This window comes from Carcharhinus amblyrhynchos, chromosome 8 (assembly GCF_965287045.1).
Source record: "Carcharhinus amblyrhynchos chromosome 8, sCarAmb.v2.hapA, whole genome shotgun sequence".
Lineage (NCBI taxonomy): Eukaryota > Metazoa > Chordata > Chondrichthyes > Carcharhiniformes > Carcharhinidae > Carcharhinus > Carcharhinus amblyrhynchos.
Genome location: NC_137331.1, coordinates 62,667,746 through 62,689,940, shown reverse-complemented (window position 1 = coordinate 62,689,940; position 22,195 = coordinate 62,667,746). Strand labels below are relative to the sequence as shown.

General features: G+C 40.0%; 1 protein-coding gene across 3 annotated transcripts in view; it reads left to right on the top strand.

Annotated features, from left to right (window-relative positions):
* The window catches only part of chd7 (chromodomain helicase DNA binding protein 7), a 249,444-nt gene that overhangs the window by 204,856 nt on the left and 22,393 nt on the right, over positions 1-22,195 (top strand). For all 3 annotated transcript variants that reach the window (XM_080194190.1, XM_080194188.1, XM_080194189.1), the window contains exons 23-29: positions 3,798-3,957; positions 4,659-4,748; positions 10,891-10,994; positions 12,791-12,920; positions 13,037-13,109; positions 13,353-13,410; positions 18,482-18,710. In XM_080194190.1, coding sequence (XP_080050316.1) covers positions 3,798-3,957; positions 4,659-4,748; positions 10,891-10,994; positions 12,791-12,920; positions 13,037-13,109; positions 13,353-13,410; positions 18,482-18,710 — 844 coding nt within the window. The remainder of the gene's footprint in view (positions 1-3,797; positions 3,958-4,658; positions 4,749-10,890; positions 10,995-12,790; positions 12,921-13,036; positions 13,110-13,352; positions 13,411-18,481; positions 18,711-22,195) is intronic.

The following is a 22,195-nucleotide window of genomic DNA, read 5'->3' as shown; positions in this document are numbered from 1 at the left end:
AGATTTACCACTAATCAAATCATCAGGCTGTTAGCATTTCATTGTTTTAAATACAATTACCAAAAAGCCATCTCTAAGCACAGGTCTACTGTAAATTGTTGAGATGTTCAGATTTTCTAAAACTTAAGCAGCCCAAGAAATGTTGGGAGCTGTTGAGGACTTGTACATCTTCATTTTCAAGGAAATGTAAAGGGATTTTTTTGTGGGGGGGGGGGGGGGGGGGTGAATTGTGCCTTATTTAATTAATAATAAAAGTTAACCTTGCTTTAGCCAAGCCCCAAATGCACACTGTTTAATTATTAACTTTTCAGGTAATTGTGAAATGACAGTTTACAAGCCTATAACGAAGACAGCTTGCCTTTCATGTAACAAAATGTCTCATGGCACGTTGCAGGAGCAAAAGAAAGTATGACACTGAGCTACATGAGAGAATATTAGGTCAGATGATCAACAGCTTGGTCAAAGAGGAAGATTTTAAAAAGTGTCCTAAAGATGGTAAAGGAGGTAGAGGTAAAACAATTATCATTGGAAATGCAAATGTACAAAAGGCTAGAATTAGGAGAATAGAGATGTCTCAGAGGGTTGTGAAGTTGGAGGAAACTACAAAGATGGAAGGGGTAAGACTATGGAAGATTTGAGAACAAAAATGAAAACTTTTAAGACCGAGGTGTTGCTTGACAGGCCAGTAAACACAGGAGTGAGAGAGGAATAGGACTGCCGCAAGTTAAGACATAGGCAGCAGAGTTTTGGATGACCACAAGTTTACAGAGGGTGGAAAGTGGGAGACCAGCCAGGAGTGCTAAACGTAGCAAAGGCATTAGGTTTCAGCAGAAGATTAGCTGAGCCATGGGTGAAACTGAGTGATGTGGAGGTGGAAATTGGCAGTCTTGGTGCTGGTATTAAGGTCAGCAGTTCATCTTGGGATCATTTGTGACACTGGGTTGCAAATAGACTGGCTTAATTGCAGGCTGGTTCCAAGAGGAGGGATGGAGTCAGTGGTGAGATAGTTGGTGTACAATTTCTCTACTTCCTATCTGGATTAAAATTATTAAAGTATTAAAATTCTTCAAAAATATGATTTAATTTGATTTATTATTGTCACATGTATTATTATGCAGTGGAAAGTATTGTTTTGTGGGTGCTAAACAGACAAAGCATACTGTTCATAGAGAAGGAAAAGAGCGTGCAGAATGTAGTATTAGAGTCATAGATAGGGAATCGAGACAGATCAGTTTAATGCAAGGTAGATCCATTCAAAAGTCTGGCAGCAGGGAAGAGGCTGTTCTTGAGTCAGTTGGTATGTGTTCTCAGACTTTTGTATCTTTTTCCCGATGGAACAGAGTATGCCCAGGGTGCAAGGGCCCTTACTTATGCTGGCTGCTATTCCAAGGCAGCAGGAAGTGTAGACACTGTCAATGGATGGGAGGCTGGTTTGAGTGAGCCAGGCTTCGCTCATGACCCTTTGTAGCTTCATGCGGTCTTGGACAGAGCAGGAGCCATGTCAAGCTGTGAGACAACCAGAAAGAATGCTTTCTACGATGCATCTGTAGAAGTTGGTGAGAGTTGCAGCAGACACGCCAAATTTCCTTGGTTTTCTGAGAAAGTAGAGGCTTTGGTGGGCTTTCTTAACTATAGTGTCGGTGTGGATTGACAAGGACAGGTTGTTGCCTTGGGCACTTCAAACCTTGCCCACCAGGCATCTTGGCACTGCCCACCAAGTATTGGGGGTGCTAAGGTCAGGTAGGGCCTTCTTGTGGGGGGGGGGGGGGGGGCACGGTGGGTGCTATTAGGCGCAGTCGGTGAGGGGGGGCTGTTGTCACTGTGTGCTTGGAGCATTGGGAGAAAGAGGGAAGAGAACAATTTGGCCTGGTCATTGGGGATGGGTGGGTGGGGGGCTTGGGGCTAGCCAAGGTGAGCCGGGGATGACTGGGAAGTGTGAAAGGATATATCAGGGTTGGCTCAGGGAGGTCTGGTAGGCCAGTGATTGGGCGGTTTGGGAGGGGTGGTCTGAAGGGTGGCAATCAGGAGGTTGATTGCAGGACTGGCCAATGATCTAGAGGAAAATCCCTTCGAGTCAACAGGATGTCAGTGATGCAGAGATCAGTGCACATGTTCCAATCACCACACTGATAGATCGGCACGTGCGCCGTGGTCTGCTCAATGCTATGCTGCTGGCCTCTCGGGTGGGAATAGGCCCTGCCCCACCTTTCCAGAGGGAAACACGCTGAGGCAGTCTGCTTTGCACAGTGTTTCGGAGATTTGTAAAGTATGCTCAAACAATAGGCAGGAAATACTCCAGTTTTCCCACTTACATGGACACTTCGTGTGTGTGGTGGTGGGGGGGGCGGGCGGAATCCCGGCCATGATTTATTTTGGTGACATAGTCCCCTTAATTAAACACTTTATAATAACAGAATTCATAACATAATTACTTGTATTACTTTTGAAAGCTGATGTTATAGCTTCTATGTGGATTACTTCCAAACTGACAATCATATGTAGGGTAGTGCCTTTCAGTCCTTCCATCGTAAGTGATATTTTATTTGAAATTAGCCTTCCAATTACATTCCTTTTTCCAAACCTTGTTTCAATTTCACTTCAAATGTATTTTCATTATAGTTTTGTTTACTTGACAGCCTGCTTTTAATTTAAAATTTGTTTCCTTGGATTTATTTCTGAGGCCTATTCCACAACACTGCCAAAATTCCTGAACTGCTCAGTTTAGGACAACTCCTTTCCCAGTTTGGACTGGTTGCATTGCACTATATGGGATAGCTTCTGCTGCTGCCCTCCTTATCTCTTGCTACAAAAAAACCATCTCTGTTGTTGGCTGTCAGTTGATTTATAATATTTTCTCAGGCAATTCTGGCCTTCCTAGAAGGTTTCAGGTGTCTTTTGTTTTCAGTTAGATGGACACATTGGGAGCGATGCGCTAGAACAAAGGGAGAGCAGAGAACAGAAGAAAATTGAAGACAAATGTTGAGAAAAGATAGAGGGGGACATCAAGGCAGAGATAATTATCAATGGAGAAAAAAACAAGTTGACATGGGATTTCCACCATAATGGACAGTAATCAGCAGAAGGAAACAGATAAAAAAGGTGCGAGAAATCAATAGGATGGAGATGAAGATCGATGCAGACCCATTGTTATAAGGTTGAGATCAGGCAGACAGTTCTCAAAGGCATAGACATAAAGGAGAGACAGAAAATCAGATAAATATTACAACAGACTTGTACATCTGGTTATGGAATGAAAGATCAGATTAAGATACAGACAAGTCACAGGTAGAATGATAGACAAAAATCACAGTGGTTTAATCATGAGCAATGCTACAGGAAATGTATTTGTTTTGTACAATAATAAAGATTAAAATATGTTTGTGATTTATTTGTCTCTAGGATTTGGAAACTGTTCATTATTATTTGTGCAATACTTTGTTCGTGATCCTGGGATTGATAGTGTATATTTTCTGAGTTAATAAGAATTGAGATGAGAAGGAATTTCTTCAGCCAGAATGTAGTGAACATATAGAATTCATTGCCACAGAAGACTCTGGAGGCCGGGTCATTGGATATGTTTAAGACAGACCAATCAAGAACCTATCTATCTTTGTCTTACCAATCAAGAACCTATCTATCTAAGCGGACCAAAGATTACAGGGAAAAGCACATGAATGGGATTGAGAAACATATCAACCCTGATTGAATGGTGGAACAGACATGATGGGCTGAATGATCTGATTCTGCTCCTATATTTTATGATCTAATAATTGTTCACGATTTTGCTTAACCAATAGGTTTATCCGCACCAGTACCTAGAGGGAGGAAAGGGAAGAAAGTTAAAAGCCAGTCCACTCAACCAATCATGAAAAATGCAGATTGGTTAGTGAACTGCAACCCAGATATTTTGCTACATGATGATGGCTATAAGAAACATCTGAAACACCATTGCAACAAGTGAGTAGCATCACTGTAGAATTTGCAAACAAAAGTTGAAGTAAGAAACTGGGAAATTTCCCTTTTTTTCTAAATTTACTAGTTCGAGATGTTTTGCTCATAAGTATACAAATCATATGTATTTATGATTAGTGCCTTCATATTTAGGGTACGTTAAATTTCTGCTTGAAAAAACTTATTTTCAATAAAAGGTGTAAAATAGGCCATTGTTTGTAGTGAGACACTTGAAATTAGATTTTGCATATCTATCTTTTTCAGCTACTAATGTAGCTGCTCATTATTCTAAGCATAAAGCTGCTTCAGAAGATAGTAAGCAACAGCTGAGGAAATTGCATGAGATAATGGAGCAGAACGCCTACTGCAAGCCATCTGCTCAGTTGTTTACAAACTTACTTGAACACTTCAGAAGCACTGGCAACGTACACGTTAAACTTCACAAACTGAATTAGGCATTACTGAATGAAATGTGTCTGGGCTGCACTGCACTGTGCTCAGTATGTTGAAAGTGGTTGCCAAGCATGGCTGTTGAAAGCCAGCAGAAAGCACCACACAGAGGTGATTATATGCCACCATCTGTCATGCTTCAAGCCTACCATACAGCATAGCTAATCAGCCTTGGCAGAATGATGGATGAACAGAAGCAGCTGCCAAAAGCTAATGTTGGCAAACAGTACTAATGCTAAAACTTTCTTCCTCTACAGAGTCCTGCTGCGGGTACGGATGCTGTATTATTTGAGGCAGGAAGTGATAGGAGACGTAGCAGAAAAGATATTTGATGGTGCAGATGCAAGGTCAGTGGAATATCTTTACTGTGGTTTTTGGGGAGGTTACTTAGATGAATAGAAATCACTCTGTATAATGTTGAAATATTTTCTCATGGTTGATTTTATTTTAAAATAAAATTTCCCAATACTTGTAAATAAATGTTTTGATTTAAATCTGATATCCTATTCAACTTGAAGACTGTAATAAATTAAGATTTTGCTAAAAACAGGTATATAGAATAGAATCCCTACAGTGCAGGAGGCCATTCAGCCCATGGAGTCTGCACCAACTACATTCCAACCCAGGACCTATTCCTGTAACCCCATGTATTTACCTGCCAATCTGGTGAGACTAGGGTCAATTTAGAATGGCCAATTAATCTAACCCACACATCTTTGGACTGTGGGAGGAAACCCAAACCCAGGCAGACACACAGAATATGCACACTCCACATACGTAGTCGCCCAAGCCAGGAAATGAACCAGGGTCCCTGGTGCTGAGGCAGAGGTCTAACCACTGCCAACATGTTGCCCCAAACTGATAAACTGATAGATGAGTCCAGTTTGTGTAATTATTGAATGTCACAGCTGACAATTCTACAAGATTTATTTCAGTGAAATTTGATAAAAACTAGTGAATTATGTATTATAATGACCACACCAGTTTAAAAAACTTGAATCATTAAAAAGCAGCAAATAATTTTGATTAAACTGTATTATGAATGCAACTTCAAATTAGAATCAACAATTGAATAAAGAATGCCAAGTACTTGTTAAGATGAGAAAGGCCTAATACTTTTGCCTGAAATTTTTTTTTATTCATTTGTGGGACATGGGCATCGGTGGCTGGCCAGCATTTATTGCCTATCTGTAGTTGCCCTTGAGAAGATGGTTGCTAAACTGCCTTCTTGAATCAATGCATTGGGTTGACCCACAATGCCATTAGGGAGGGAATTCCAGGATGTTGACTCAGCGACTGCAAAGGAATGGCCATATATTTCTAAGTCAGAATGGGAGCGGCTTGGAGGGAAACTTGCAGGTGGTGATGTTCCCCTTTATCTGCTGCCCTTGTCCTTCCAGATGGAAGTGGTTGTGGGTTTGGAAGGTGCTATCTAAGGATCTTTGAATTGCTGCAGTGCATCTTGTAGATAGTAGCAACAGTGTGTACTGAGCATCGGTGGTGGAGGGATGTTTGTAGATGTGGTGCCAATCAAGGGGACTGCTTTGTCCTGGATGGCGTCAAGCTTCTTAAGTGTTGTTGGAGCTGCACCCATCTCGGCAAGCAGGGAGTATTCCATCACACACCTGACTTGTAGATGGTAGATAGGCTCTGGGGAGTCAGGAGGTGAGTTACTTGCTGCAGTACTCCTAGCATCTGATCTGTTCTTGTAGCCACTGTGTTTATGTGGTGAGTCCAGCGGAGTTTCTGGTCAATGGTAACCTCAAGGATGTTGACAGTGGGGGATTCAGTGATGGTTACACCATTAAATGTCAGGGGGCTGTGGTTAGAGCGTCACTTACTGGTGATGGTCATTGCCTGGCATTTGTATGGCGTGAATGTTACTTGCCACTTGTCAGCCTAAGTCTGGATATTGTCCAGATCTTGTTGTATGCACGGCTTCAATATCTGAGGAGTTGTGAATGGTGTTGAATGTTGTGCAATCATTGGCAAACAGTCCCACTTCTGACCTTGTGATGGAGGGAAGGTCATTGATGAAACAGCTGAAGGTTGTTGGGCCTCAGCTCCAGAACATTTCTGCAGGAGCTCCTCAGGATAGAGATGACTGACCCTTCACCACCACAACTACCTTCCTATGTACCAGGTATGACTCCAACCAGCAGAGAATTTGCCCCCAATACCCATTGATTCCAGTTTCACTAGGGCTCCTTGATGCCACACTCAATTGAATGCAGCCTTGATGTCAAGGGCTGTCACTCTCACCTTCCCTATGGAATTCAGCTCTTTTGTCCATGTTTGAACCAAGGCTGTAATGAAGGAGCTGAGAAACCCTGTTGAAACCCAAACTGGGTATTGCTGAGCAAGTGCTGCTTGATAGCACTGTTAATGACCCCTTTCATCATTTTCCTGATGATTGAGAGTAGACTGATTGGGCAGTAATTGGGTTGGATTTGCCCTGCTTTTTGTGCACAGGACATACCTAGGCAATTTTCCACATTTTTGGCTAGATGCCAGTGTTGTAACTGTATGGGAAGTGCTTGGTTGACTTGGAGTGTCAAGTGCTGGAGCACAAGTCTTCAGTACTATTGCCGGAATGTTATCAGCCTTTGCAGTATCCAGTGCCTCCAACAGTTTCTTGATATCACATGGAGTAAAGCAAATTGGCTGGGGACTGGCATCTAAGATGATGGAGACCACTGGAGGAGGCCGAGATGGATCATCCACTCTGGCTGAAGATTGCTGCAAATATTCAGCCTTATCTTTTGCAGTGATGTGCTGGACTCCTCCATCATTGAGGATGGAGATATTTTTGGAACCGCCTCCTCCTCCTCCAGTGATTAAACTGATTAAACTTGTAAAGGAAATGAAAGATAATCTGCATTCAGGCTCTTTCAACATCCTTCCTTGTCTGAAATCTGTCGCTAATGAATGGCTATATCCTCCAATTCAACATGCCACTTCGGAACACTGTAGTCAGCTGCAGCTCAGTATCACTCCTATTGGGCTGAATCAGAAATACAGTTTAAAAACTCAGCCTGTCACATGACCACCTTTCATGTTGCTTTTCCATAGCTTATTTATTCTTTATAAATTTGATTCAATATAATAGTTAATGCAATTTACAGGGATTAAAATTCACCTCCAATTGATTACCAAATTCTGTTCTCAATCAGTTTTTGGATCCAAGTATAACATGTGAATTGTGATAACTAAGTGGAACGCTACCTCTGAAAATATTTTGATTCCTAATTTTCCCTATCAGAATTTTTGACCATATTTCAAAGCATTGTTCCACATGGATCTAAAACAATAAAACCCACTTTTAGTCACTTAATACATGAGGCGTTGTTAATCTGTGTTTTGCAAATCCCAAAATGAGATTCTTCCATTTTTAATTAATTTCAATTGTCTCTTTGCCTATAAATTACCATCCTTTAGTATGGATGATGTGATGTAAAATTCTCAGTGGTTATTACGTAGTTGTATACGGGATGAGGATTGGGATATAGAACTCAAACTCAAGACCAATGAATAAGTCCAGCACACTTGTTTCCCAGCTATTTCTTAGCATTGTCTCTTAAATATTCAAAACATAGTTATGCAGTACTATTTCCAATTGAAGTATCTTTGAATTGTGTTTTGTTCATCTAGTCTGGAATAGAATCCACTCAATCTGCTTAAGATTTGAACAAGCGGGTTCAGAAAAAAATTAAAGGCTTACATTTATTTACTGCCGGTGAAGACCATTGAACATCCCAATACCTTGGAACCAATGAAATACTTTTTGAAATTTAGTTGCTCTTGGAATGTAGGAAACGTGGTATTAATTTGCAAGCTCCTAAAATCAACAATATGAAAATGATATTGGTTGCTCAGACTGAAATGCAGCTGGAAACAAGTTTGGATTTTTGATTGTATTCCACAAATGAGGACTGGTGGACAATGAATTTGTTTCCTACATTTAAAAGGAAAATGGAGCTAATCCAGGGAACTATAGATCAACCAGCCAGTGACAATGGTAGGAAATATAATGGAATAATCCCTCAAAGATGTAATAAAATCTAGAAAATGGAACAAGAATAAAGAATGATCAAAATGGATTTCAAAAGAGAAGGTCGTGCTTGATGAAACTTATTGAATTCTTTGAAGACGTAGCTGGGTTACATAAGCATAGTACAGAAGATGTATTTGAATTTTCAAAAAGCCTTTAATAAGGTGGCGTCTGTTAGATGCAGACCAAGATCAAAACATCTGGAGCCTCATCAAGTAGCAGAATGTGTAGCAAGCTGATGACAAAATAGAAGTGACTCAGACTAGCAAGAAATGTGTTGCAAACACTGGTGCTGGGACCATCATTGTTTACCATTTACAAAAATGATTTGGTATCAGAAGTAAAATTCCAAAATTTGTGACCAACAGCAGTAACTTGTATTTATATAGCATGGTCATGCAATAATGTTCCTAGGCACTTCACAAGGTGTTGCAAAGCAACATTTGACACAATTATATTGAGGCAGATGTTGAAAAACTTGGTCAAAGAGGTAGATGGTAATGGAAAAAAAAGACTTGCATTAATATTAACACCTTTAATAAGCTCACCATGTCCCATAGCACTTTTCAAAATAGCTTCACTGGCTAAAGTGTAGTCACTGTGGTATTGTAGGAAACTGAGGAGGCCTAAATGAGGAAAGACATGGCGGGAGGTGAAGAGATTTGAGGGGGATTTTGAGAACTTGGGGTCTAGGCGGCTGAAGGTGCAGCTACCTATGGTGGAAAAATTAAAATTGGCAATGATCAAGAGGCCAGTATTAGAAGAGTGCAAAAATTTGATGGCTGTAGAGCTAGAGTGGACTACGTTGACAGTGATGGTTGAAGTCATGGAGTGATTTGAAAACAGTGACAAGAATTTTAAAATTGCAGGTGTTGCTTTACCTGAAACCAGCATAGGTCATTGTGGACACATGTAAATATGTGAAAGGGACCTGGTGCAAGTTAGGCAGTAGTCTTGGGTGGCCTCACACTTACATAATGTAAAACATGGGATAAGGACAAATTGGGCAGCATAATTTACACACAAGAGGATTGAACACAAAAGATTACAGATGAACATCAGTATTTGTAAATGGATGATGATGTGGGGAGTTGTCCCATCCCGCCCACCACGGGAATTGTAGTGGGCAGGGAACAGACCATGCACAGGTCCATTGACTTTGGGTGGGATTTTCTGGTTTTGGGTGAGCACGGCTGGAAAATCCCGCACAATATAGATTGGTCGGGAGAAATAAGGAAGCAGCATACTGTTCGCAGATTAAGTGTTTAAGTGGAAGAGAAGCGCAGAAATCTTGGGGTGTAGATAAACTAATCACCAAATATAGTGATGTAGACTAATAATCCCATAAAGATGCAGGCAAAGCACTGGGGTTCGTTTTTAGCATTAAAAAGTAGAGAATACGCAAAATGCCACATACTGGTGAAAATAGAGCTGGTGGATGGCTCAAGACACGTTGCTGGAGACAAGGCATCAGATTCTTAGGACCATGAGACCAGTTCGGAGACAGGGGTACCAATCAAAAGGACCAGATGATGCTTAAACAAGGCTGGGACCATTTTCCCGCAAGGAAGTCCACTGGTGTGGTTAGGGAAGGTTTAACTTAAATTGGTAGGAGGAGGGGAGCATAAAGAAGTAGAAAAGAGGAATAGTGAGAGACCTGCTCCCCATAACCCTTGATTCCCTAAGATACCAAATCTATGTCAATCTAAGCCAGAATTCAGTGATGGAGCATCCACAGTTCTAAGATCAAGATTTCCAAAGATTCCCAATCCTTTAAATGAAGAAATTCTCCCCATTTTAATTCTAAATGAAATTGATTCCCTGCATCAACTGTGTGGCATGAAATTTTGCTACGATTGTGGTGGTGTGGGTGAAGGTGGCACGGGCTTGTTTTGATGCCGTTTTAGCAGGGAGAACCTATTAACCAAATGCTAGGAGTACTACTACTAATTAAATACAGAGCTTATTTTAGAAAAAAGATCTTTAGGAATATAAGTGTGGTTTCACAAAATTAGGTAGGAACTTGAAGTTTAAGCAAGAGAAGAGCTTTAGCAACCTAATTACTGCAACTGCTGAAGTGAAGAGCTAGTTTTAAAATCAGTGAAACATTGCCCAATTTCATAATTATTTTCTTCACATTTATAAGGTGGCATGTATTCCATAAGAATGAATAATGGAATAAAACTACCAGAAAGAAGCAAGACTATAAAAATCAAAGCATTTTCATACTGCAGAATTGCTTAAAAGTAGATATTTTAAAGATTTTGCATTGGAGAAATTACAATACGCCTGAATTTAGTTTTTATGACTCCTGCACAGATTCCCATGTCAAATTTTAAGAGGAGGAGAATCAATTACTTTTGTGGGAAGTTATTTTATTTTTTGAGCAACATTGTTCATTTACATGGAAATAATATTAAAATGTTTGTTTTGTTTAGTGATATCGATATTTGGATCCCAGAAATCGACCACGCTGAACTTCCTACAGACTGGTGGGACAGGGAAGCTGATAAATGTCTTCTTATCGGCGTGTTCAAACATGGTATGTAATTACAGCTATAAGCTTTTTAATTTACTGTTGTGGGTACTCAAGTGGCTCAGTGGGTAACTACTCCGCAATGTAGTACTGATCCACACAAACTTTGCAATTCTGAATTACAATTCAAAGTGTGCTGTATGTAATCCAACTTCAACCTGGTGTAATCATAGGAGCACACTCTGTCACTGATTAGTGTCCAGCAACTAGAAGTGCAGGATGGATATTGTGGATGTTGGGATAAGGACAGAGTGGAGATTGCAGCCCATCATATTGAAATAGCTTGTGAACACCCAACGTCTACAATTATAACCAAAAGTGAGCATTGTGGGTTCTTGCAAAACTTTTCCCTAATATGGGCTAATGCCTTCGAGGGGAAAAAAAAAGATGAGCTAAGAAATTGTTCAGTTGTTTTGTAGTTGCAATTCCTCTTTTACTAATGTTTTTTGTAAAATATACAAAATTGGATTTAAGGAACAAAGTTTTCTTCACAGGTATGGTTAATAGACACGAAGGAAATTGAGCTCGAGTTCTGAACTAATCCACCTAAGCAACTCTAGAAGTACTTTTGGGAATATTAATAAAGATTTATTTTTTCAAGTTGAACATTTTACTGTTTGTTAAAATATTTATTGAATTACTTAGATGCAGTGTAGAATGCTTCTGGAAACTATTGTAATGAAGATTACTTACTAAACTATACATTATAAAATTATTTGAAAAGTGAATTTATCTTACTAATTGAAAAATCAAACATTTCAGCTTTCAGTTAATTTTAATAAACTGCACCTATCTCTGCTCCCACTACTGTTCCACATGTGCTGCTTCTCTACCAGCCTCCATTAGAGTGAATGGTAGCTTAACCTCTGCTATTAATCTGTATAAGTGCCTCCTGGGCTTTTTTCCAAGTAGTATTTCACAAATGTCAGCACTGAGACTTTCCCGTCCCCTGTTGTGGAATACTGTCTTGTTAACTGTGAGCCACTGGGATGTGGAACAGCTATGATGTATACAAAGAGCAGTTCCTAATCATAATCCAAATTCACTAGAGGTCATAGTGGAATTCTCTGGTGTGTGTCCTGACTAAGGGGGGTAGAATGATGGCTTATAAAACCTTTCATGATTACAATTTGGCTTGAGGCTCAAGAGTACTTAAGAATAACGTGTCACAGTGCAAAACCTAATTGAATTATGTAGTCTTGGTTGACTGAGACAGTGGTACTTATGGATGCAACTGAAGTAAGTTGAGTCTGACAATCATTTTCTCAGATATTACTGTGACTCATCACTCTTTATTTTCTGTATTAATGGAATGGTTGTGGCCAACTTGAAAGGTATTAATAAACTCATTTCAAAGACTAATTTTTTTGTCTGATGTATTTTCCTGAAGTTTTACAAATACTTCAATTTCATAATCTTTTTACACTCCTGTTGCTATTGACTTCAGCTTTATCCTGTCTATGCAATATTAATTGAGAATTTATTTTTAAGGTTTGTTTTGTATTAAGTCACCTTGTGAAGGATAAGTAGATTCAAGCAAATGTCTAAACTTTCATGTTTCCTGTACTGAGTTGCATAAAATATAGTCAATTTGCAGTAAATTTACTGAGCAAATAATTGTTCAGTTGATCTAGTTTTAAATTCCATGATTTCCATGGAGTGTGAATTACATTTTTAATGCATTCATTCATATCCAGATCGATAGCATGTTGTATAACGAAATTAAAACTTGTTGATCTGATTGCAATTATGCACACAAGTTAAAATGTATAAATTAAGAAATCATTGATTCTCCTGAATAGGATATGAAAAATATAATTCCATAAGGGCAGACCCTTTATTCTGCTTTCTGGAACGGGTGGGAATGCCTGATGCAAAGGCCATGGCTGCAGAACAGAGGGGCACTGATGTGCTGGCAGATGTTAGTGATGGGTAAGTTGTGCTTTTTTGTTCATTTTGAATTTTGTTTCCATGCACAACCGCCCCCACCACCCGTTCAATAAATGGCATCATCACAAGGATGACTTTTAATTAAAATTGTTTTTCAGTGCTGATTTTGACAGAGAGGATGAAGATCCCGAATATAAACCAGGCAGAATTCCATTTAAAGATGAAATGGATGTAAGTTATATTGGATTACAATTCCTGAATCAATCTGGGGTTTTAATTTAAATTCATAATTAGGTTTTGCATTCTAGTTTGCATTTATTTTGCTGATGTAGACATCAACTAATAAGTAGTAATTGATATTTTGAAAGGGTTCGTTCAAAACGGAGAATGTGCATTGCCATAAATATTTGAAAACTAATGTACAATCCAGAAGAAGAAAATGTACCAAAAACCTTAATGCATCATCCTTTTCAGGAATTTGAGAATTCTCCACAAGATGACAAGGAAGAATGTATGGATGCTGAGAACTCAGGTGAGATTTTGACAACTGAGGGGGAAATTGGTGATGTGTTTTATTACTCGGTACCAATGCATCCAGGTTTTGGATCAGTTTGCATTTTGGGCATGTAAGCAACTCTTGATATGCATCCAATCCAAGCATAGGATTCACAGCCTGAAGATATGTTAGAAATCATGGAAACCTACAGTGCAGAAAGAGTCCATTTGGGCCATTGAGCCTGCACCGACCACAATCACAGGCCCTAACCCCATATCCCTCCAACCTATGCATCTCAGGACACTAAGGGACAATTTTTAGCATGGCCAATCAACCTAACGCCCACATCTTTGGACTGTTGTTTGTTGGTGTACATTTTTCATTGCTATGTACAATTACAAAGAGTCTAGTGCTGAATTGCATGCATCCTTAGAGCTTAATTTGGCAATTGAGACACTTTCCTTGGATTGAAACTGAGCTTTTCTTTTAAATAGGTTTAATGTTTTCTTTAAAAGAGCAAAGTGGTAAAATTGGCACAAGCATGTTTAATGTTCATCCTGAAATTTGATAGTAGTTTCAACCTTTTACCCTTTAAAAATATGTTTCTACCTTCGAAGTCGATGGGGCCAAAGAAAATGTGGGAAAATTGAATAGTTTAGATAGAGTAAATGTAGTTTGAGGCAAACAACAGGAATAATGAAAAATCTGGGTATTAGGAATAGGTGGCAAATTAGTGTTCGAAATAAATGTTAATGAATGCTAAAGATGGACAATATTTTGAATCAATAATACAATATTGCAGTTATTCCTACAATTGGATCGGATGTATTGCCGTTACTTACATTAGGATACAAATGTATTTGCCAAAAACCAAACTGGTAGGTTTCCAGAGACTAGAATTTCATTTTCTGACAAGTGAAAAGATCAACATTGTTGGATGAATGCTTTAGTGGACTGAAAAATTTGCAGTCTACAGTTTATAGTAGTCTAAGCAAATGTTGTCTTTAAAGGTTATAATTGTCCTAGAGATTATGTATATGTTATACAAGATGTCAAAACAAACTTTCCAAAATGGTAGTTGATAAAATTGCATTGACTTAATAGTAAGAGAATTGTCTGTGACATTTTTTCTTTATGCAATAAATTTGCGCATGTACACCAAAGTTGAACAGTTATAAATTAGCATTTCCCTTAGCAGTAACAAAAAGCTTTCAGATATGATCAACTTGATATGAATGGTTGGTAACAAATATATCAAGTTAGTGGCAAGTTTATTTTTGATCTGAAGGAAAGTCATTTTGGACTCAACATTAACTGTTTCTCTCTCTACAGATGCTGCTGAGCTTTTGCAGCACATTTTATTTCAGATTGCAAACATCTGCAGTATTTTGCTTTTACTCAAAACTATCTGTGTTTTTAGTTCATCCTTTTGAGGCATAGAAATTGTTTTGTATTGAAATGAAAAACCCAGGAGGTAAGCAAAACTAGAGATCAGGAACAGCGGGAGGCAGTGACATAGTGATATTTTCACCAGACTAGTAACGTAGAGACCCAGGGTACAAATCCACCACAATAGGTGATGACATTTAAATTTATAAAAATCTGGTCCATAAAACAATTGCTGCTTTTAAAAAAAAAAAATCTGCATTACTAATGTCTTTTAAGGAAGGAAATCTGCTGTTCTTACTGGTTTGGCCTACATATGACTTCAGATACACAGCATTATGGTTGACTCTAAAATGCCCTCTGAAATGGCCTAGCAAGCCACTCAGTTCAACGCATTAAACGATGGATAAGCCAGCAGCATCCCATCAGTGAACAGAAAATTGATCAGAATTATATCCATCTAGCATTAGTCAGGTGCCAAACTTGATCAGTAATTGGGGTTTAGTTGATTATAGTACAAGAAGTTGTAAAGAATATGCCATTTGATAATTTCCACTTGCCTGGATTTCCAAGCCCCCATTAATCTCGTAGATTTATAAATACAAAACAGAATATATATTCCATGAATTCCTCATACATTTACAAGGCAGCACAAATAAAAACAAAAATACTGTGAATGTTGGAAATCTGAAATGAAAACAGAAAATGCTGGACATATTCAGCAGGTCAGGCAGTACCTGTGGAGGAAGAAAAATTAATGTTTCAGGCCATTGACCTTTCTTCAGAACTAGGATAAACTTGTAACATGTGACAGCTTTTTAAACAAGTGATTTTTTTAAAAAAAGCCCTTTCATGGGATATGGGCATCAGTGGCAAGGCCAGTATTTGTTGTCCTTTGAAATGTGGTGATGAGAACATAAGAACATAAGGAATAGGAGCAGGAGTAGGCCATCCAGCCCTTCGAGCCTGCCCCGCCATTCAATAAGATCGTGGCTGATCTGTTGTTGCTCAGTTCCACTTTCCCGCCCTCTCCCCATAACCCTTAATCCCTTCTCCTATCAAAAACCCATCAACCCGCGTCTTAAAAATATTTAGCGAGGCAGCCTCCACCACTTCAACGGGCAGAGAATTCCAGAGATTCACCACCCTTTGAGTGAAGAAGTTCCTCCTTAACTCCGTTCTAAACCGCACCCCCTTTATCTTGAGGCTGTGCCCCCTAGTCCTACTGTCTTTTTTGAGCGGGAAGAGTCTTTCCACCTCTATTCTATCCATCCCATTCATCATCTTATACGTCTCAATGAGATCTCCTCTCATTCTTCTAAACTCTAACGAGTACAAGCCCAGTTTATTCAGCCTCTCCTCATAGCTCAACCCCCTCAACTCCGGTATCAGCCTAGTAAACCTCCTCTGCACTCCCTCCAAGGCCAAAATATCTTTGCGTAGGTGCGGCGCCCAAAAATGCACACAGTACTCCAGTTGTGGCCTCACCAATGCCCTATACAGCTGCAGCAAGACCTCCCTACTTTTATATTCAATCCCCTTCGCTATGAAGGCCAGCATCCCATTCGCCTTCCTGACCACCTGTTGCACCTGCAAGCTGGGTTTTTGCGACTCATGCACAAGGACCCTGAGGTCCCTCTGCACCATCGCCTGCTGCAGTTTTTCGCCACGTAAGTAATAGTCCTTCCTACCATTCTTCCTACCAAAGTGCCTTGAACCAGTGTAGCCCATTTGGTTCAGGTATACTCATGATGCAGTTGGAAAGGGAGTTTCAAAATTAAGATCAAAAACAATGACATAGTTCCAACTCAAGATGGTTGTGTGGTTGGGAGGGGAATTCATCCTTGCCTTTTGCACTGTTGTGCTGGGCTCCCCAATCATTGAGGATGGGGATATTTGTGGAGCCTGTTCATAGAATCCCTACAGTACTGAAGGAGGCCATTCAGCCCATTGAGACTGCACTGACAACAATCCCACCCCATCCCCATAACCCCACATGTTCACCCTGATAATCCCTCTAAACTAGGTCAACTTAGCTTGGCCAATCAACCTAACCTGCACATCTTTGGACTGTGGGAGGAAACCGAGCACCTGGAGGAAACCCACACAGATACAGGGAGAATGTGCAAACTCCACACAGACAGTGACACAAGCCAGGAATTGAACCTGGGTTCCTGGTGCTGTGAGGCAGCAGTGGTAACCACTGTGCTGCCCCACCGTCTTCCTTTTGCTGATTGTTTAATTGACCACCACCATTCACAGCTGGATGTGGCAGGAAAGCTTTGATCTGATTGGTTGTGGAATTGCTTGTCTATGGCATGCTGTGTCTGCTGTTTGATGTGCAAATGGTCCTCTGTTGTAACTTCACTGATTGTAAAATGCCCATTTTTAAGTATGCTTGGTGCTACTCCTGACATTGATTAATTGAACTGTGATTGATTGCTTAGCTTAATGGTAAAGGGAGGAGAATGCCAGTCACAGCTTACAGATTGTAGCCAGATAAAATTCTGCTGCTATTGATGGCCCACAGTGTAGAGCTTTTGGATCCCTAGTTTTGAGTCATTAGATCTGATCTGAATCTAAACCATTTAACACAGTGGTAATGCCATCAAATACAATGATGGATATGCTGCATCACTCCTACCTGTACTGTCATTGACATACATTTGTGGTAGGTAGATTGGCGAGGAAGAGGTCAATTTTTTTTTCCTTTCTCCACTTGCCGCAAGTCAAGTACAGTCTGGCAAAGTCCTTCAGAACTTGATCAGCTTGGTCAGTAGTGATACTGGACCACTACTGGTAATAGACATTGAGGTCCTCCATCCAGAGTACACTCTGTGCCCTTGCCATCTTCTGTGTTGCTGCGTCTAAGTGGTGTTCAACGTGGAATAGCACAGATTCATCAGCTGGTGGAAAGCAGTAGGTGGTAATTGGTAGGTTTTTTGCCCATATTTGACCTGATGGCATAAGATTTCATGGCGTCAGAAGTCAGTGTTGAGGTCTTCCAAAGCACATCGCTTTCACCCAAGTACCACTGTACTGCCACCTCCACTAGGACGCCTGACTTGTCCAGACACAAAGGGGGAAGAACAGAAAAGAATAAAGGGGAGGTCTGTAATGGAGTGGATGACAAGGCCATTATCCATAGTATTGAAGAAAATAAAGATAATTGAATGGAGATGTCAATTGTTTTCAGGCATTTTTTTCCAATTTTATTTTTTCCAGGAGTGACAAGCTGTCTTGAAGTGCCAATATGCAGTTTCAAAAAGTGTTGGGGCGCACATTTTGTTTCCCCAAGTCTGCCCCATTGCTGTAAGGAGGTGTCAAGTATATCCCATAAACCTCTACACAAGAGGAAATACAAATTGTCAAGGAGCATGCCACAAGACGGATGCTTGTAACAGCTGATAGTTGATCGCGAGCAACAGAGCTGGGAAAAGATTGATGGGAATGAGAGGGGAGTTTGCCTGTTGGCCAGATAATTTCTATAAATGAGTGCCGGTGAACATGATCACCTAATACATTTGGCCTTGCACTGATTGAATCTCTACCATTTATGTTTTAGAACATATTCAAGCAATGTTCAGATGTGTGTTCTGAAACAGGAATATAGCATAAACAGTGTGAGATTATACATTTTTATGTTAAAGATGTGGGATTTTATAGAATTTGGATTGAAGGTTTAAGGACCAACAACATTGCTGAATGTGGTATTTTACAGGCAAACAACTTGATCAAGATGATGAATCAGACAAACTCTACTGGCCCAACACATCGGTTCTCACAACACGCTTGCGTCGCCTTATTACAGCCTATCAGCGCAGCTATAAGAGGGAGCAGATGAAATTAGAAGCACTGAACAAAAGTGATCGTCGCAGACGTCGGCCGAGAGATGAAGTGAGAGCTCGGGAGGCAGAGAGAAATGCAGCTATATCCGAGAAACGTCAAAGGTAATGCCATGAATTGTATGTTTTATTTCATTAGATATTTCCAAGTTTAATTTTTTATTTCAGAACACTTTATTGTGGCATTGTATAGTCCTTATTGCATAAGTGTGCATTCAGTATGAGAAAAGATTCATATAACTACAATTCATAAACAATTCAGCAAAAAAAATTCAAATCTGTTTAAGATCTATAATTTACAGCATTAACATGCTTTCAAAGTATACTTGGGTTCATTTTTATGATCACCATCATGTTTGAGAATTTGACGCTTTTCCAGAGAACCATACAGAAAGATCAGAAACAATGTTGTCATGGAGATTTTCAAATGCATGAACTAGCCAGCTTTAGTAGTTTTGATGGAGGTCACATCACCTGTCTTTTAACTGTCAGAATTTGTTGGGTGGAGAAAGTGAGGGAGTCTTGCTTTTAAGAGAGCAATTGTTATAAACTAGGAGTAAAAGAACAGAACATAAATTATTGACAGGAATAAGATATGGAATTTGGGATTTTCCATTATTAGTTCCTTTTCCATACAGATGTTTAAGCTTCCATCACTACCACACCCCACTAGTTGTGCAATCACATGGTTTATCTGTGTCCTCACTGGATGTGGTGACCTGGTTCGGAATTATGTTGTAGTTCACTCCAGTTAGCAATCTGTTGTGTCAGTATACCATTCTACCCTGTTTCATTATTTTTTTCCATGATTAAATATTATTTAAACTTTTTGTTTTGTTGCAGGCTTGAAAGATTTTACTGACTTTCTTTTGTGTGTGCATTTCATGGTGATTTATGACTTGCATTTTTTTAAATATTTTGATCAGATATAAAGTATTGAATTAGACAGATACCTCCCCTAAATACAAAGTCAAATTAAATCCAAAGATTAGATCCGAATCCAAAGCAGTAGGCCCCCCTTTTGCATTTTTAAGTGACTTGTCAAACAAAATAGATTCTGTTGTGAATTCAAAAGTTCCTGCTTTCGATGATGTTCAAAACAAGGTTACGGTGTCATTTTAGAATTTATCCTTTCCTACTGAAGTCCCAAGTAGCACCTTTTTGAATCCTAACTCAATTATTCCACAAACAATATGTTTTGATGTCAGGGTTTCCAGCTGTGAGGGGGAGCCAGAAATTTCCCCAGGTTGCCTTCCCACAAGCGCCTGACCTATGTGCAATTTTAGAGAGTGATGGTGGTAGGTCCTCCCAATTAAAACTCATAAGTGGCCAATTAATGGCTATTTAAGAGTTGCTCCCCACCCAGGCTCAATTTTGCAGCTGGCACCACCCAAAGAGTCAGCAGAGAATGCATCCCCGCTGATCATGGCAGCCCCAAGGCCATTTAATGCTTGAATTAATTGACTGAAGGCGAGACCTCTGCCCCTCACTTGGGCTGAAAGTCCTGTCTCTGAGAGCTGCCAGCCAATCTGACTGAACAGTTGAGGGGAAGTGTTCCTGAAGGAAGGGTTGTGGGTGTTAGACTTGGGGCTGTGGTAACCTGATATGTGTTCCCTGATGGAACCCTTCACCCCCAAATCTCCAGCACTGTGACCTACCAGGCTTCTTCAATGCTCCTAAATAAAACTCCTGCCAGCTGCAAAATTGAGCCTGGGTGGGGAGCAACTTTTAAATAGCCATTAATTGGCCACTTATGAGTCCCAGTTAGGAGGACCTACCACCATCACACTCTAAAATTGCACGTAGGTCAGGTGCTCGTGGAAAGGCAGCCTGGGAATTTTCTGGCTCCCCCACACAACCATAAAACCATAAAATCCTGCTTCATAACTATCCATCTGGACGGTTCTACATCATAGTTAGAAGTCTGACAACATCAGGTTAAAGTCCAACAGGTTTATTTGGTAGCAAAAGCCACTAGCTTTCGGAGCAGTGCTCCTTCGTCAAGTAAGTGGAGTCCTGTTCACAAACAGGGCATATAAAGACACAAACTCAATTTACAAAGTAATGGTTGGAATGCGAGTCTTTACAGGTAATCAGGTCTTAAAGGTACAGACAATGTGAGTGGAGAGAATGTTAAGCACAGGTTAAAGAGATGTGTGTTATCTCCAGACAGGATAGTTTAGTGAGATTTTGCAAGTCCAGACAAGTCGTGGGGGTTACAGATAGTGTGACATGAACCCAAGATCCCGGTTGGGCAGTGTTCATTCATCCGTTGTCGTAACTTCTGCACGGTCTCCCCAATGTACCATGCCTTGGGACATCCTTTCCAGGAAACAATGGATGAATGAACACTGCTTGACAATTACCAGGCAAGATTGTTCTCTTCCTGTTGGCGAACACTTCAGTGGTCACAAGCATTCGGCCTCTGATCTTCAGGTAAGTGTTCTCCAAGGTGGCCTTCACGACACACAACAATGTAGATTCGCTGAGCAGAGAGCGATAGCCAAGTTCCGCGTACATGAGGACGGCCTCAACTGGGATCTTGGGTTCATGTAACACTATCTGCAACCCCCACGACTTGCCTGGGCTTGCAAAATCTCACTAACTGTCCTGTCTGGAGACAACATCTCTTTAACCTGTGCTTCACATTCTCTCCACTCACACTGTCCATACCTTTAAGACTTGATTACCTGTAAATACTTGCATTCCAACCATTATTTTGTAAATTGAGTTTGTGTCTTTATATGCCCTGTTTGTGAACAGAAGTCCCACTTACCTGACGGAGAAGCAGCGCTCTGAAAGCTTTTGTCTCCAAATAAACCTGTTGAACTTTAACCTGGTGTTGTGAGACTTGTTACTGTGTTTATCCCAGTCCAACGCCAGCGTCTCCACATCATGGTACCACATCAGCTAGTGAACCATCAATATAGCATTTGTAGAGATCTGGTTTCACAGGTGGTGGTCCCCTTCTGCATTTCACTATGCTTCAGATAACAGATTGAATAGTGGGTGTTAAAAGTTCGTTAAGCTGTAGGTGGGATCAAGACTTTGAAGCTTGGTTACTAGTTAGATGTAGCACACACATCAGGTTAAAGCCATGGACCTGATTGGATCTCCTTGACCCTTTGCATCATGGACTTGAGTGCAGAAACTGTTACAGGTCTAAGCGATCATACTTAGCTGCTGCTCTTAAGAAAAAAAAGTCCCTAGGTCCCTGTGTAGGAGGGGGAAATGTGTTGGCACCTTTTTTCAGTCTGGAATGGGAAAAAAATGTATTTCTAAAGCACCTTTCATAATTTTAGGATATTAAAAGCATTTCACAATGGGGAAACCACAATGGGAGGAGTTCACTGTTTGGCTCTACTTCCACTACTCTACAGGTCACGACATATTTAAATGTTTTTCCAGCAAGCTACACAGCCAATTTTATGTATTATATACTAATATCAGAATGACTACTCAATACCCAGATTTCTTAAATAAACAACAAAATTATTAGTTTAATATAAAATCAGACTTGTTAAGTAGTAAGGCAAAACTTTAATAACTTAATGTGAAACATGGAGATATACTAATTGCTCTTTATAAAC